Source organism: Hemibagrus wyckioides, linkage group LG17 (genome assembly GCF_019097595.1).
Source record: "Hemibagrus wyckioides isolate EC202008001 linkage group LG17, SWU_Hwy_1.0, whole genome shotgun sequence".
NCBI lineage: Eukaryota > Metazoa > Chordata > Actinopteri > Siluriformes > Bagridae > Hemibagrus > Hemibagrus wyckioides.
The window spans coordinates 6,609,728-6,624,819 of NC_080726.1; the positions used below are offsets into that span (position 1 = coordinate 6,609,728).

Sequence of the window (15,092 nt, forward strand, 5' to 3'; positions counted from 1 at the left end):
CGATTCAGTATAGGTAGTCATCTGACAAAAAAGAGCATAACTGTTTACAATATATTACACACAGGTAGTTAAAAATATTTTTGGGTTAAAAATAGTATTTCACTTTACATACATTACATATACATATAATACTTAGAAGTTACAAAATGCAATATCACTGTATCCACACTACTTGAATCATACCTTCCCTAAATTTTGATCCAAGCTCTTACAAAGCTGTCCACACATTAAGGGATGAAAACTTGTCTTGTTGGGATTTTATTGACTTACTTTTGAGACTTTGTGCATATTTTGACTTAATTAACATCTGATCACATCCTTAGAGAGTGCATACTCTTGCTTTATTTAGACTGCTAGGTATTCACTACAGACCAATGATTTGGCACCACAACATTTCTATTAATATTCAGCATTGTTATTATTAATAAAGAACAAATATTTTCATAAGTATCAACAACTAAGTATCTGTAGGAGAAGACATTACAGCTACATATTAAGCTATTATTTCATGATGTTTTAGCAGATATTTTTTTGTAAACATATTCCAAGCCTTTTTTCTTTCTAAGATCAATGACAGCACCTCAAGTTAGGCACTCAGTACAAAATTTAAACAATATTCCCATGAGGTTGAAGACGTGTGATTTCAAGGCAAGTTTAAAAATGCTTGGACTAAATACTTGCATACACTCTCAGGACAATACTGGGCTTGTGCAGTGATGGGGTGGGAGTGTAGAAGAATTCTTTCTGAACCATGGTCACATTTGTACACACAGGTTTTTAAATGTGGCTTGGACTATATCAAAGGGTATTTCAGGCATACAAATTACTAGAACTAGAAATGCTAGACTTGGTGGTAAAGGAATCCCCACTGATGTCAAACCATCAAGTTCTACTTGTTTTAAACTAACAAAGAAAATCTGATTAAAATTCCTTCAGCTAAAAAACGTCTATATTTACATGTACAGTTTATTAAAAAGATAATGTTGAATTAGGCATTTTTTATTTGTCAGGAGATAAAGGATTATGTCATAATTATATTTAAAAAGTAAAAAAAAAATCTGCAAAGTGCTGAGGGTTGCCTGCATTTAATATGGTGGTAGTAGAGATGGTGTACTGGTCATGACACAGCAGGGGCTCAGTATTCAGGCGCATATATGTGATTTCCTATCTAATTGATTGATAGTGGGCATGCAGTACGACATTGTTAAAATTAAACTTTGACAGATTAAAAATTTGCTTGCCATTGCTGGACATTTAGCACAGTTATCTTATCATCAACTGGGGTCAGAGTACCACTTAAAGAGCAACTTGATCCTTTAAAAGGCTATTATTACTTTTAGGTGCTGAAGTTGGTGAAGGCTTGAGTGCCCACAATGAAAATGAGTAATCACTTCCAGTCATATATTTTTTTAAAATTAGTTTAATAAGTAGATGCAGACAAAACAATACTTTCACATGATGTTATGACATAAAAGTAACTATACATTTATTGTGATGTAATGTTGTTTAGCTGAACATAAATATATAATCTATCTACCAAAATCTATAATACTATATACCATTTGTAACACCTGCACCTGCAGTTTTGCCTCCAATCCAAGGGGGCTCTTGCCAGAGTATTAGGAATGTATTAGTTATGCAACCTACTTTCGGGTTACTTCCTGGTTTTAGTATATTTAAACCACGCTTACACCAATGAACATTGCAAATTATTGTTAGTCAGTATTGTTAGTTTTATCATACCATGCCATTCATTATTTTCTTGCTGTTGCTCTGTGAGTTTGACCATGTTTTTTTTCTCTGGATTTTCTCGTGTTTTGGATTGTGATTTGGTTTGTTTACTTTGCTGCCTGATACTTTGGTTTATGGACTCTGTCTGTTTTTCCCATTCTGATTTTTGCATTGTATATTGTGACTTTTTTTCTATAAACTCCACATATGCATCCTACATTTCATGCCCTGGCTCCACGTCACAAAATACTTTGCCTACCATGGATCCAGCAGGGATATCACAGCTCCATGACATCATCACCCATCAAGGAGAACTACTTGTGGCCTACCAGGAGCAACTTGCAGTGCTGCATGCTACCATTATTTTTCAGTCTCTCCAAGGCCTTCCCACTCATAGGCCTGATTCCACCCAGATTGCTGTCCCTGAAAAGTTGGATGGAAATGACTGTGGACCGCTGCAGACGATTCCTTTGCCAGTGCAATATTTACTTTAACCAGCAACCAAAATGTGCTTTCATGTTGTCACTACTTAAGGTCAGGGCTCTGGATTGGGCATCAGCGGTCTGGGATCCAGGACACTCAGGTGCATCACCTCTTTTCCTTATTTTTCATGCCTCATTTGCAAGGTGTTTGAGTATCCAGCGGGGGGGTTGCAAGGTGTCTGTTAACCTACAATGTTCACATGCACAGCTCCTTTGAGGATTACTGTGATTACTGCAGTAAACAACCAACCCATCAGGAATGGATATATTATACAACAGACCATTGCCATTTCGCTGCAGGTTGGTCTTTTTCATGAGGAGGAATTTATTCTCTTTGTCATCTCTCTCTGGCCAATACTATTATCCTGGGGTTCCCATGGTTAAACACCCATGGTCTGATAATATCTTAGCAGATTTTGGACACCTTGGTCACCTTGCTGCATTGACCACTGTCTACAAAGAAAGCTCACTCTCCCAAGCTGTACCAACCCTGTGGAGAGCCCTGAACCTACCCATACTGTCATCATCCCATGGGAGTAGCAGGACCTCCAGGAGGTGTTTAGTAAAGAATGAGCCACCCACCTACCTCTGCATAGACCCTGGGACTGTGCAGTTGTCCTCCTGCTCAACACCTCAGCCCCAAAAGCTGTTTTTACCTTCTTTCTCTCCTAGAGACCCAGGCCATGGAGAACTATATTGAAGAAGCCCTGGCTGCTAGGTTCATTTGTCCTTTGACATCCCAAGTGCCATGGAATTCTTCTTTATTGAAAAGAAGGATAGGGGACTGAGGCCATGCATTGACTATAGAGGACTGAATGCCATCATGACCCACTGTTTCCACCTGCCCTTGAACGACTCAAAGAGGCCAAGTCTTTTTTTATCAAGCTGGACTTGTGGAGTACATACAACCTAGTCTGGATACAGGCAGGGGTTGAATGGAAGACAGCATTCCTCGCCTCGTGAGGCCACTAAGAATGCCTTGTAATGCCATATGGACTAACTAATGCTCCTGTGGTGTTCAAATCCTTCGTAAATTAAATAATCAAGAATGTACTCAATAAATGTCATTGTTTACATCAACAAAATATGAATCTATTCCAAGAACTTCCACATGCACACCTTTCTAAACTGTCTACTACAACATCATCTCGACATCAAAGCCGAGAAGTTCCACCACAGTACCTTCACATTCCTGGAATATGTGTTTAGTAGCCAGGGAGTGAAAATGAACATTGCTAAGGTGAGAGCTGTGACTGAATAGCCGGCCACTTCCAATATCAAGGAAGAAGGCTGCCCCTTGCATTCATATTGTAGCCAAGAGTAGCAGCAGGGAAGCATATTCCTAGCCTGGGCCAGCAGTAGATGACTGGTTCTAGAAAAGTCAGGATATATGGGACAGTGTACCTGTCTGTATTCAGAGGACCATTAAGTGCCAACAAGAGCAAGACAACCATTGAAGGTGCCCCATCCACAATATTGTCCACAGCAGATGATGTGGCTCTTGACTAGGAACCTCTTTGAAGCTCCCATGTAGAAACCTCAGCCAGAGATATATAGACCCCTTCAAGATCCACCAGATAAACCGGTTACATATCATCTACAGCTGCCTGCCACATATCGCCTCTCTCTACTGTTCCATGCCTCCCTACTCAAGCCTGCCCACACCACTCCCCATACCAACAACATGGATACCACACCCCCACCACCACTGGACACTGATGGCTCTCCTGCCTACCTAGTCCACACCATCCTGGACTCTCTGAGAAGGAGGGGTTGCTTGCAGTACTTAGTGGATTGGAAGGGGTAGGGACCTGAGGAGTGACCTTGGGTGGCCTCCACCGACATCCTGTCAAGAAAGAATAACTACTTTATAAAGTACTAGCTGTAATTTAGCACGTAGCAAAAGCAATGTTCAGGGACCCCGAAATTGTGAGCAAAGCACAGAGACAATCACTCGTCAATAAAATGCATTTAATAAAACAGAAACACACAACACATACTAACTACAACACATGTACATAGGCCTATAGAGAGAGAATAAGGAGGTAAAGAGAGATACAGAGTAAGGAAGGGAATACTGAGGAAACCAGAATGAGAGAGAGAGAGAGAGAGAGAGTTTGAACGAGATAAGGAAACAGAAGAGATCAAATATGGCAAGTTTCAAATTGAGTTTTGATTACCACGTGTGAGAATCATCAATGGAATTAGGATTCGCCTTAATAAAGGGGCTTCAGCTTAGAATTTTGGATCTAAAATAATTAGTAACTTTTACTTGCATTGGTTCGTTGACAAGCGTCCTGATGTAATGGATCAAGGAGATTCAGAGATTCAAAGTCCTCGGAATAAGCAAGAGATTCTGCTGGAACGAAAAAGGTTTCGGTGGTGCAAACGAAGTTCTTCAATTGATGCTGCTGGCAAAGTCTCAGAAGAAACTGAAAGTGTTGTCCCGAAGAAAGATTGGAGTCCAGTCGGGCGACGATAGAAGAAGTCGTGCCGGGAAGAAAAGGCGCACGACTGCAGAGCGGAGAGGGGATTGGCCCCCGTGGGGCCAAGCCGAGCTGAGCAGAGCAAAAAGCTGAGCAAAAAGCCAAAGCTAAAAAAGCCAAAGCTCGAAAAAAAAAAATCCACAATAGATGGGTGCTTAGGGTTTTTATTGATCCCTTGGTCGCGCCCAGTTTTTCAGAGTGACCAATCCAATACCTGAAACTTTGGAGGGAAAAGTTTCTTTGTCTCCACTCGGTCACTCATTTGCATACTTTATGGTGAAGTCAGGAATGGATAAAGTTTCAATTAAAGTATCGTAGGCTCATATTATGTACTTGGATGACCACATGGCATACACTATTGCTTATAAAAGTAAAAGAGGATCATTTTGATAGTAAACATGAAAGAAACAGATGAGAGGAAAGGAAACTGGGTATAGGCAATTAAAACATACATTCTTATCTTATAAAACATGTTTCATGAAAACGCAGAACAACAGGTCATGAGTGGTAATACAACCATAGAAATATAAAGGCAAATGGGGAATACATATATACAGGTGTGTTAGGCATGGGTCAGGTAAGGTTTTACTATTGTTTTATTGAAAGTTGAATAAAGGAACTCTCCTTGTGTGTGTGTGTGTGGGGGTCAGGATGAGCGTTTCCAGACGCATGTGTGTGTGTGTGTGTGGGTGTGTATGTATGTGTGTGGGTGTGTGTGTGTATGTATATGTGTGTGTGTGTCTTCAGTCAGAACTTTGGTCATCCCCCGGTCAAGGCATTGATTCGGTTTAGATTAGGGAATTCTTGTTGATGGCAGTAAAACTGCTAGGCGCAGGGTGATTTGCATGTTAAGGTCACAAGTTGATGGGAAGTTCCGGGGTGTGAGGCTGGGCTATCAGTACTGATGGTCTGCAGAACTCCAACATTCATGGAGGCAGGATTCCTCCTTTGTCTCCAGTCTCGTTGGGGGGGTCATTGGTTATCCAGAGCCATCAGACATCCCGGAACTTGGCTCCCATGAGTTACATGTCGGTTGAGGTATAATGAACGACTATAAGTAGTGATAGCTCAGTTGTGAGCTGTGTAATAGTTAATTGAGTTTTTGAGAAGGATGCAACGGACCCCATGAGCAAGTGAGCCGACCTGGAGACGCTACACTGTACATGTGCTTTCTTTAGCAGGGGGACATTGCAGGCGCTACTGGATTTCAGTCTTTCACGGCGTAGTGTGTTACCAATTGTTTTCTTGGTGATTATGGTCCCAGCTGCCTTGAGATCATTGACAAAGTCCTCCAGTGTAATTCTGGGCTGATTCCTCACCGTTCTCATGATCATTGAAACTCCATGAGGTGAGATCTTGCATGGAGCCCCAGATCGAGGAAGATTGACAGTCCTTTTGTGTTTCTTCCATTTGGGAATAATCGCACCAACTGTTGTCACCTTCTCACCAAGCTGCTTGGCGATGGTCTTGTAGCTCATTCCAGCCTTGTGTAGGTCTACAATCTTGTACCTGACATCCATGGACAGCTCTTTGGTCTTGGCCATGATGGAGAGTTTGGAATCTGATTGATTGCTTCCTTCTGTGGACAGGTGTCTTTCATACAGTTAACAAGCTGAGATTAAGAACACTCCCTGAGAGTGCTCCTATTGTAATCTCAGCTTGTTACCTGTATAAAAGACACCTGGGAGCCAGAAATCTTTCTAACTGATAGGGGATCAAATACTTATTTCACTCATTAAAATGCAAATCAATGTATAACTTTTCTGAAATGCGTTTTTCTAGATTTTTTTGTTGTTATTCTGCCTCTCACTGTTCAAATACACCTACAGTACCATTTAAATTACAGACTGATCATTTCTTTGTCTGTGGGCAAACGTACAGAATCAGCAGGGGATCAAATAGTTTTTTTCCTCACTGTATGTAAACCATGCTCACGCCAGTGAACACTGCTATTATACCATGCCATTCCTTGTTTTCTTGCCATTGCAATGTGTGTTTGGACCTGTTTTCTGTCTCAGGATTTTCTTGTGTATTGGATTGCTTTGCTGCATGCCTGTTTTTCCCGTTCTGATTTTTGCCTGTCATTTTTGGATTGCATATTGTACTGTTTTTCTCAATAAACTCTGCATTTTGATCCTACACTTCATGCCCCTGCTCCATGATACAGTACACCATTTTTAAATGTGCTATGCAATCAAATAAGCACTGTTGAAACAAAGTTGAGCTATTAGAAGTCTTAGCTCCATAAAAGTCTGCTTTTATACATCAAAAAATGTAATAAACATTTACACAGAATCATGAAAGAAAAACAGTAGGAACATGATAAATTAAAGCAATCATGTTATTTGGCAGGGGACCAGAACATCCGCACTAGATATGGGCCATGCTGTTATTTGGTTGAAACAAACCTCAGACCTCCATTTTTAAGAGAACCAAGAATCAGATATATGGATCATTTATTAAGAATTTAGACATTAGTCAACCAATTTGTAAACCAACCAAACAAACAAAAAACAAAACATACAGCTGTGTTTACCAGGTGTGTAGAAAAACAGCACAGCTGGTAAAAAAAAAAAAATAAAAAAAAAAAAATAATAATAATAATAATAATGCAACATTATTAATAATATCACAGCAATGCTCATGACCCATGTACAAATGTGCAAGCCACAAAGGTGTGTGCATCAGATTCCTATTGTTATAAGGCTGTGCAATTATACATACTTAAAATATGTTGTAATAGAGCCATTCACTTTAAATGTAATAGAAAATATGTTATAAATGATTACGAAATTTTGAGTGATTAATCGGTTCTAACTAACATTTTCTTGTACATAATATTTAATAAATCTATTTCTTTAAGTTACAATTGTTTTTCCATTCAGCCTCAACTGCCTTTGCTTAAATTTCCTCATTAATGTGTCTTTAATTTCTTTGGTCCTAAAGCAGTATATGAGTGGATTGATGAGGGCAGGGAAAAGACTGTACATCATTATCATTGCAATATTAAGATTTGATTCAAAACGAAATCCAATAGCAAATGCCAAATACACAAAACTTCTGGGGAGATAATACAGGCAGATGATTAACAGTTGTGGAGTACATGTTAAAAACGTTTTATATCGTCCCTCTTTATTTGCGATCTTCATGACTGAAATAATGATGGCCACATAAGAAAATATGATATAAAATAAAGGACCCCACAGTACTGCCATAGCTACGGAAGTAGTAGTGACTCTCAAGGCTGTTATGTCTGCACATGCTAGGCTTATTACCGAAATGTAGTCACAGTAGCAGTGGCGTATAATATTTGGGCCACAGTAAGGCACACTAAGGGCAAATGAAACAGTTCCAGCAAGAATGAAGAAGGGTACAATCCAAAACACTGAACAAAGAATTGCAATACTGGAGTTCTTAATGAGAACTGGATATCTTAGTGGGTTACATATGGCAACAAATCGATCAAGAGCCATTAATGCCATAAGAAATGAGGTGCAAGTCCCAAAATAATGAACAAGATACATTTGTGCGGTACAGCTATTAAATGACATGATATCAGACATCCAGTACTTAGCAATGATTCTGGGCAGAGTTGTGGTTCCAAATCCAAGATCTGATATTGCAAGATTACAGAAAATGATGTATGTTGGCTTCTGGAGACTTTTTTCACATGTCACAAATACAAGGATGAAAATGTTTCCAGATACCAGCATCAGATAAATGAAGAGGAAAAATGTTCCCAACAATCCATAATATTCAGCAGGAATTCCTGTAAATCCTTGCAGGATAAACTCAGGTATGTTTGTTGTTCTATTTTTGTACATCGATTCAGTATAGGTAGTCATCTGACAAAAAAGAGCATAGCTGTTTACAATATATTAGACACATGAAGATAAAAATCTTTTTTGGCGTTAAAATAAATATTTCATTCAGTGAAATCATATATGTAAATTTAGAAGATAAAAAATGCAATATCACTGTATCCACACCACTTGAATCATACCTTCCCTGAAATATGATCCAGGCTCTTTCAAAGCTGTCCACACACTAAGGGATGAAGGCTTGTCTTGTTGGGCTTTTATTGAAATTCTGTTGAGACTTTGAGCATATTTTGATGTAATTATAAACATCTGATCACATCCTTAGAGAGTGCATACTCTTGCTTTATTCAGACTGCATGATTGCTAGATATTCATTTCTATAAATATTCCGCATTCCTATTTTTAACAAAGAACTATTTTTATCAGTTATCTGTAGTATACAGTAGCATGTAGTATACTGTATCTGTATACTGCATTGTGTATGTTTGCATTCATATCTCTATTCAAATATGTTATCATGCTATAGTGCTTTGTTTACATTTTTTGATGTTTATTCAGTATTAACATTAACAACACCTCTGTCTGAGTCTGGATTATTTTGTGTGTGCTTGATTGAGTCCAGTGTGGTCAATCAGTAATCATATGACCTTATGCATAAGAGTGATAGTGTGTGATGGGAAATGGAGTCTGGATCAGCCATGTCGTAATGTTGCAGTGCATTCTGGGAAGCAAATACATGGATGAGACTAGCAGTGACATAACAAAATGAAGCTGAAAGTTTAAAGCAAGAAGCCTTGGGAATTTTTATTTGCTAAGCTTAGCTTAGCTTTGCCTCATGAAAGTTTAGCATTGTCTGCTCTAAGATTGATGACTGCTACCTAACTTTGCCAACTTCCACCACTATGCAGACATGTCCAATTTTTTTCCCCAGGCCTCCAGACTGAGGTGTCAAGGATGTGGAAAAGTCCTTATTAGGCCACTGCTATTCAGCCATTGTGGGCCTAGATGAACATGGGTATGTGACGATGCCTAGGGTTGAAGAGACACGAGAAATTTTTCCCCTTCACTGGCCACATGGAGAAAAGTCTGTGCTCCCATTGAAGCCCTGTCAGGCCACGGTGGCCCTTATGGAGAAAGCCTACATGGCCGCAAATAATGAACTGGGCTGCACAGCACAGGCATACCAGGCTGGCCTGCTAAAGGAGCTCATCTGTGGAGAAGGGCCACCAATTAGGTCCGAACTCCACTAGGCAACAAATTTATAGGCAAACCTTTCTTTTATATGCCACAGTTTCTCCTAAGGGCCTGTTCTTCCCTCGGTGCAGTGAGGAGCTAGGGCTATCTACCCGTAGCCATCAGCCCCAGCTTGGCCTGCTGAGAGAGGAAAAGAAGGCTAGTGTTGCTGCCTGAGCCCCCCTGAGTAAAATCTGGTAGGCCAGTCAGTATTTAGGAGCAGAAAGCAATCCTAATGCCTGAGTAGTAGGGTTTCTAGGGATCTCTCTTAATGGCCATCTACACTGCTGCCTACCCCGCCACCTCCGTTGCTTCAGGGGTCAATCATGCACACCCATGCTCCTGTTCCTTATGTGTCACCACAATCTAGTTTAGCTCCCGCCAGCTCACTGTTTCAGGGCACCAGTCAAGGTGAGAACACCAAGAGGCTAACACCTCTCTCAGACCACATGGCAATGTCAAAGCATCTGCCAGGTGTTTTGCAGTGGGTTCTGGATGCCATTGAAAAAGATTCAAGATACAAGATTCAAGAAGCTTTATTGTCATTTCAACCACATAAAGCTGCCGCAGTACATAGTGAAATGAAACAACGTTTCTCCAGGACCTGGTGCTACATAAACATACAACAACAAAGAGTTCAGCACAAAAAAAAACAACACCACAGAGCTAGGACAGAAGTTTGTCTTAGCCACGTAAAGTGCACAGTGTGCAGCTAGGTGCAAACAGAGCATAGTCAAGACAGTGCAAAAGACAATAAATACAAGAAAGACCACACAAAAGAACACAGGACACTTAGCGCCGAAAAAGAAAGAAAAGAACATGTGTGATGGAATGTAAGTGAAATAAAATAAGATAAAATGAAATGATGTAAAAAAGTATTGTGCAAAAATATTGTGCAAAAACACACAGCAGCGGTTGAGGTAGTGCAAATAGAAATAAACATAAATATGACTATAGCAGCAGATGACAGGTAGAGGTAGTGCAATAGAGGTGCTCATCGGCGAACTTGACAATGTGGTTGGAGCTGTGCATTTCTGCACAGTCGTGAGTCAGCAGAGTGAACAGCAATGGACTGAGCACACAGCCCTGAGGAGCTCCAGTGCTCAGTGTGGTGGTGCTGGAGATACTGTTCCTGATCTGGACTGATTGAGGTCTCCCAGTCAGGAAATCCAGGATCCAGTTGCAGAGAGAGGTATTCAGGCCCAGGAGACTCAGCTTCTCAATCAGCTGCTGAGGGATGATTGTGTTGAATGCTGAACTGAAATCTATGAACAGCATTCAAACGTAGGAGTCCTTACAGTCCAGGTGTGTGAGGGCCAGATGGAGGGTTGTGGTGATGGCGTCATGCGTGGAGCGGTTAGGACGATATGCAAACTGCAAGGGGTCCAGCGAGGGTGGTAGCTGTGACTTGATGTGCCTCATGATGAGCCTCTCGAAGCATTTCATCACGATTGGTGTGAGAGTGACGGGACGATAGTCATTGAGGCAGGAAACCATAGACTTCTTTGGCACAGGGACGATGGTCGTTGTCTTGAGGCGCGTTGGGATGAAGGCGCTGCTCAGTGAGATGTTGAAGATGTCAGTGAAGACATCTGCTAGCTGCTCTGCACACTCCTTGAGAACTCTGCCAGGAATGTTGTCTGGTCCAGCAGACTTCCATGGGTTAACTCTGCATAGAGATCTCCTCACGTCAGCCGTGGTGAGACAGAGCACTGGGTCATTAGGAGGAGGGATGGTCTTCCTCGCTGTTGTGTTGTTCTGTGCCTCAAACCCAGCGTAGAAGTCGTTCAGCGCGTCTGGAAGGGAGGCATCACTGTCACAGGCAGGTGAAGTTGTCCTGTAGTTGGTGATCGCCTAGATGCCCTGCCACATGCGCCGGGAGTCTCTGCTGTTCTGGAAGTGGCTGTGGATTCTCTGGGCGTGTGTGCGCTTTGCCTCTCTGATGGCTCGGGAGAGTTTGGCCCTTGCAATTTTTAATTTATGGTCTTGGAGACGGTCACGTCATCGATGCACTTCCCAATGTAGCTGGTCACTGATGCCATGTACTCCTCCAAGTCAATAGAGTCGCCGTTGGTTGCAGCCTCCCTAAACATGTCCCAGTCAGTGCACTCAAAACAGTCCTGAAGAGCAGAGATGGCTCCTGCTGGCCAGGTTTTAACCTGTTTCAGAACCGGTTTAGAGTGGTCTGTATGCTGGAATCAACATAACAGAGATATGGTCTGAGTAGCGGAGGTGGGGGCGGGGCTCCGCACGATACGCGCTGGGAATGTTTGTGTAAACAACATCCAGCGTGTTCGTCCCTCTCGTAGCAAAATCCACATACTGATAGAATTTAGGGAGCACTGTTCTGAGATTTGCATGATTGAAATCTCCGGCGATGATAAACAGTCCGTCGGGGTGAGCATTCTGCAGCTCGCTAATAGCTCCGTACAGCTCACACAGAACCTCCTTAGCATTAGCACAGAGTCCTTACACCATTCCGTGTTGATGTCTTACCGCACAGAGCTGCATTCCTGTCGGCACGAAACACGGTTAGCCCGGCTAGCTGAATGGCGGCGTCCGGAACTCTGTTGCTGAGCCACATCTCTGTGAAAACAAAGATGCAGCACTCTCTGAACTCACGCCGTGTAGTTCGCTGGAGTCGGATGTAGTCCAGTTTATTATCCAGTGAGCAGATGTTGGACAAGATGATGGAAGGGAGTGCCGGTCGGCCAGGGTTGGTTGTTAGCCTAGCACGGACACCCGCCCGTTTACCGCGCTTCCGCTTCCTCGAACACCGCTTGCGACGTCCTCTCTCCCGGCCACCAGCATCAGGCGACGCCGAGGACTGAAGGCCTGGACTTCACAGCAAGCCGAGTTCGCGAAGTTTACAGAGTACTTCATCATGCAAGTTAGTAACTGCATGATTTCTGTACTGTAATATCGTCTGGCGGTGTTATACATGAACACCACTGTTTTTGGCGTCCATGAACTTTTAATTTTGTGCTAAAACAAAACAACAGTCTGCAATGATCAGCTGAAGTAGAATGTCATGTCATGTATGAGTATGTCCAGAAAGTCCAGATTCTAGGTGTTCTTGGTTGAACATTAAACACACGCCACCTCCTCTTGACTTCCCCGAGTCCAGTGTCCTGTCCATGTGGTGAACCGAGAAGAACTCGGCCGGCTGGATGGCGTTGTCCGGTACCGCTGGGTTCAGCCATGTCTCGGTGAAGCAGAGGAGATTACAGTCCTCAAGGTCTCTCTGGAACTTTACCCTGGCCCTGAGGTCATCGAGCTTGTTCTCCAGTGACTGGACGTTGGCAAGCAGGATGCTAGGCAGAGGTGTGCGGTGTGCACGGGCTCTCAGCCTGTTCCTGACGCCGGCTCGTTTCCCTTGGGACCGCCGCTTCGGTTCGCGTCCTTTGTTCTCCCTCAGGATCTCACTTGGCCAGCTTGGATCCGGGGTTAAAAATGTCGAATTGTGAGTACATTGTACACCAATAGAAATAAGAGTATCTCTATTGTAACGAATGTACTCCATGTTGAAGAATTAGCCAGTATGTTTGTACTGAAACTTAATTTAAAAGACAAAAACAAAGAAAAAGTGGTAGGAGCAGTCGTGACGGCAGCCGACCTCACTGGCGCCATATTGATATGATTTCTTGATATGATTTCTCTCACTGAGAGAAATTTACTCTTTAGAGCGCATGAGAATCAGGCTTCCTGCTGAGGCAAGGGCTAAGGCCCAAGGAATGACATCTCCACCCACTGGTGGTGGAATGCATATGGCAATTTTTGTCCATGCGGAAGTGGCAGTGTTCACCTCTGAGGAGTCAACCTGCTGTCCCTTGTAGCTTTCTCTTTTGGATGCCATGGTGCAAATGTAGCCAAGGTTCAGTCTGTATGCTTTCCCTCACAGGAGCCATAGCCAGGATACACCATGGCTGAGTTCACCTGTTACTGGTGGCTCCTCATTAGCCCACCTGAGTCTGGTTTGTGGACCTAATTTTCCTTATGGATGGTAGATTGGGAGATTCCTATCAGGAGGAACCTCCTCTCTCAGGCAAAGAGGGTGATTCTCCACTCCCGCCCTAGGATTTGCAAACTCTTGGACTGGCCCCTGAGGGAGACCAGCTCCTAGACTCCAGTCTCCCAACCGAGGTCAAACTTTTGCCTCTGGTATAATCGGCATCATCAGTATCTAGTTCACTGCCATTTGTACAGTGCTGTTCCTGTAGACATGATGTTTTGAGGGCCTTTCACTGTACACATTGAGGTATATGTGGCAGCCATTGCTGCGAGTCACATGCCTGTTCTCTGGTCTCTCACTTTCAGTGCTGTGCCAGGTGGCTAAGGCTTTCCTGCAGACCATGTCCAGGGCTTTTCTAAGCCCCCTTTGAACCAATAGAGTCAACCTCTGAGAAGGTTCTAACCCTGGAAATGGCTCTACTATTAGCCAGTCATACAGTCTTTCTGCAGGCCTTCTGCCCTCTGCCCCATGAGTTGGCAGAGCAGGAGAGACTGCATCTGCTGTGCCCAGTTCAGGTTCTTAACCCAGGTTCTTTCATGACCTCCGGGACAGACATCTCCCGGCATGTGGCAGTGTTGGTATTGGTGTTCCCACAGCGTCAGCCATGATGCAGCATCAAGTTCCCTCGAAAGGAAACTACACCAGGTTCATATGCAACCCAGATCCCTGGCAAGAACTCCGGGCGTCCATTTGTGCTTCCTGATGTAATATGATGTAGATGCCCTTTTATGGTCTTGCTGGTGTGCTCTTCATCATGTGACCTACCCGAGCCGATAAATCTGCATAAAATAAGAGAGTCAGCAGTGTAAATTAAAGTGTACAAAATGCACAGTTGGTAATGGAGATTGTGTACTGGTCATTACATGGCAAGGTCTCAGTATTCGGGTGCATATATGTGATTTCCGATCTGATTGATAGTGATCATGCAGTTCTACATTGTTGAAAATAAACTTTGACAGATTAAAATTTTGCTGGCCGTTGCTGGATATTGCATAGTTATCCTGGGGTCAGAGAACCACTTAATTCAAAGAATGACCTGATTTCCTTAAAAGGGCATTATATTATTATTATTATTATTATTATTATTATTATTATTATTATTATTATTATTATTGTTATTATTCTGTACTGTTTTGTAGTTGAAAATGATTAACCACTTCCAGTCATGGATTTTTCTTTATTAGTGTAGCAGATAGATGCATGCAACAAAATATTTTTACCTAATGTTATGACATAAAAGTAATTATACATATAACGATGTAATGTTATTTAGCTGAACATAAATGTATAATCTATCTACCAGAAACTATAAAACTATATATTATTT

General features: G+C 42.3%; 1 protein-coding gene across 1 annotated transcript; it reads right to left on the reverse strand.

Moving 5' to 3' along the window:
- Positions 1-7,557: 7,557 nt before the first annotated feature.
- Positions 7,558-11,474, reverse strand: LOC131368254 (olfactory receptor 2AT4-like). Its single transcript, XM_058414256.1, has 2 exons — positions 11,443-11,474; positions 7,558-8,509 (listed from the first exon to the last, which is right to left on the reverse strand). Exons 1-2 carry the CDS (start codon positions 11,472-11,474, stop codon positions 7,558-7,560), a joined length of 984 nt encoding a protein of 327 aa, XP_058270239.1.
- Positions 11,475-15,092: the final 3,618 nt, after the last annotated feature.

Bases quoted from the DNA above. Each gene is read 5' to 3' on its own strand.
- LOC131368254 (XM_058414256.1), bottom strand. From the start codon at position 11,474: ATGACCCAGTGCTCTGTCTCACCACGGCTGAC. The intron at 8,510-11,442 runs GTGAGGAGATCT...GTACAAAAATAG, and splicing joins TCTGTCTCACCACGGCTGAC to AACAACAAACATACCTGAGT.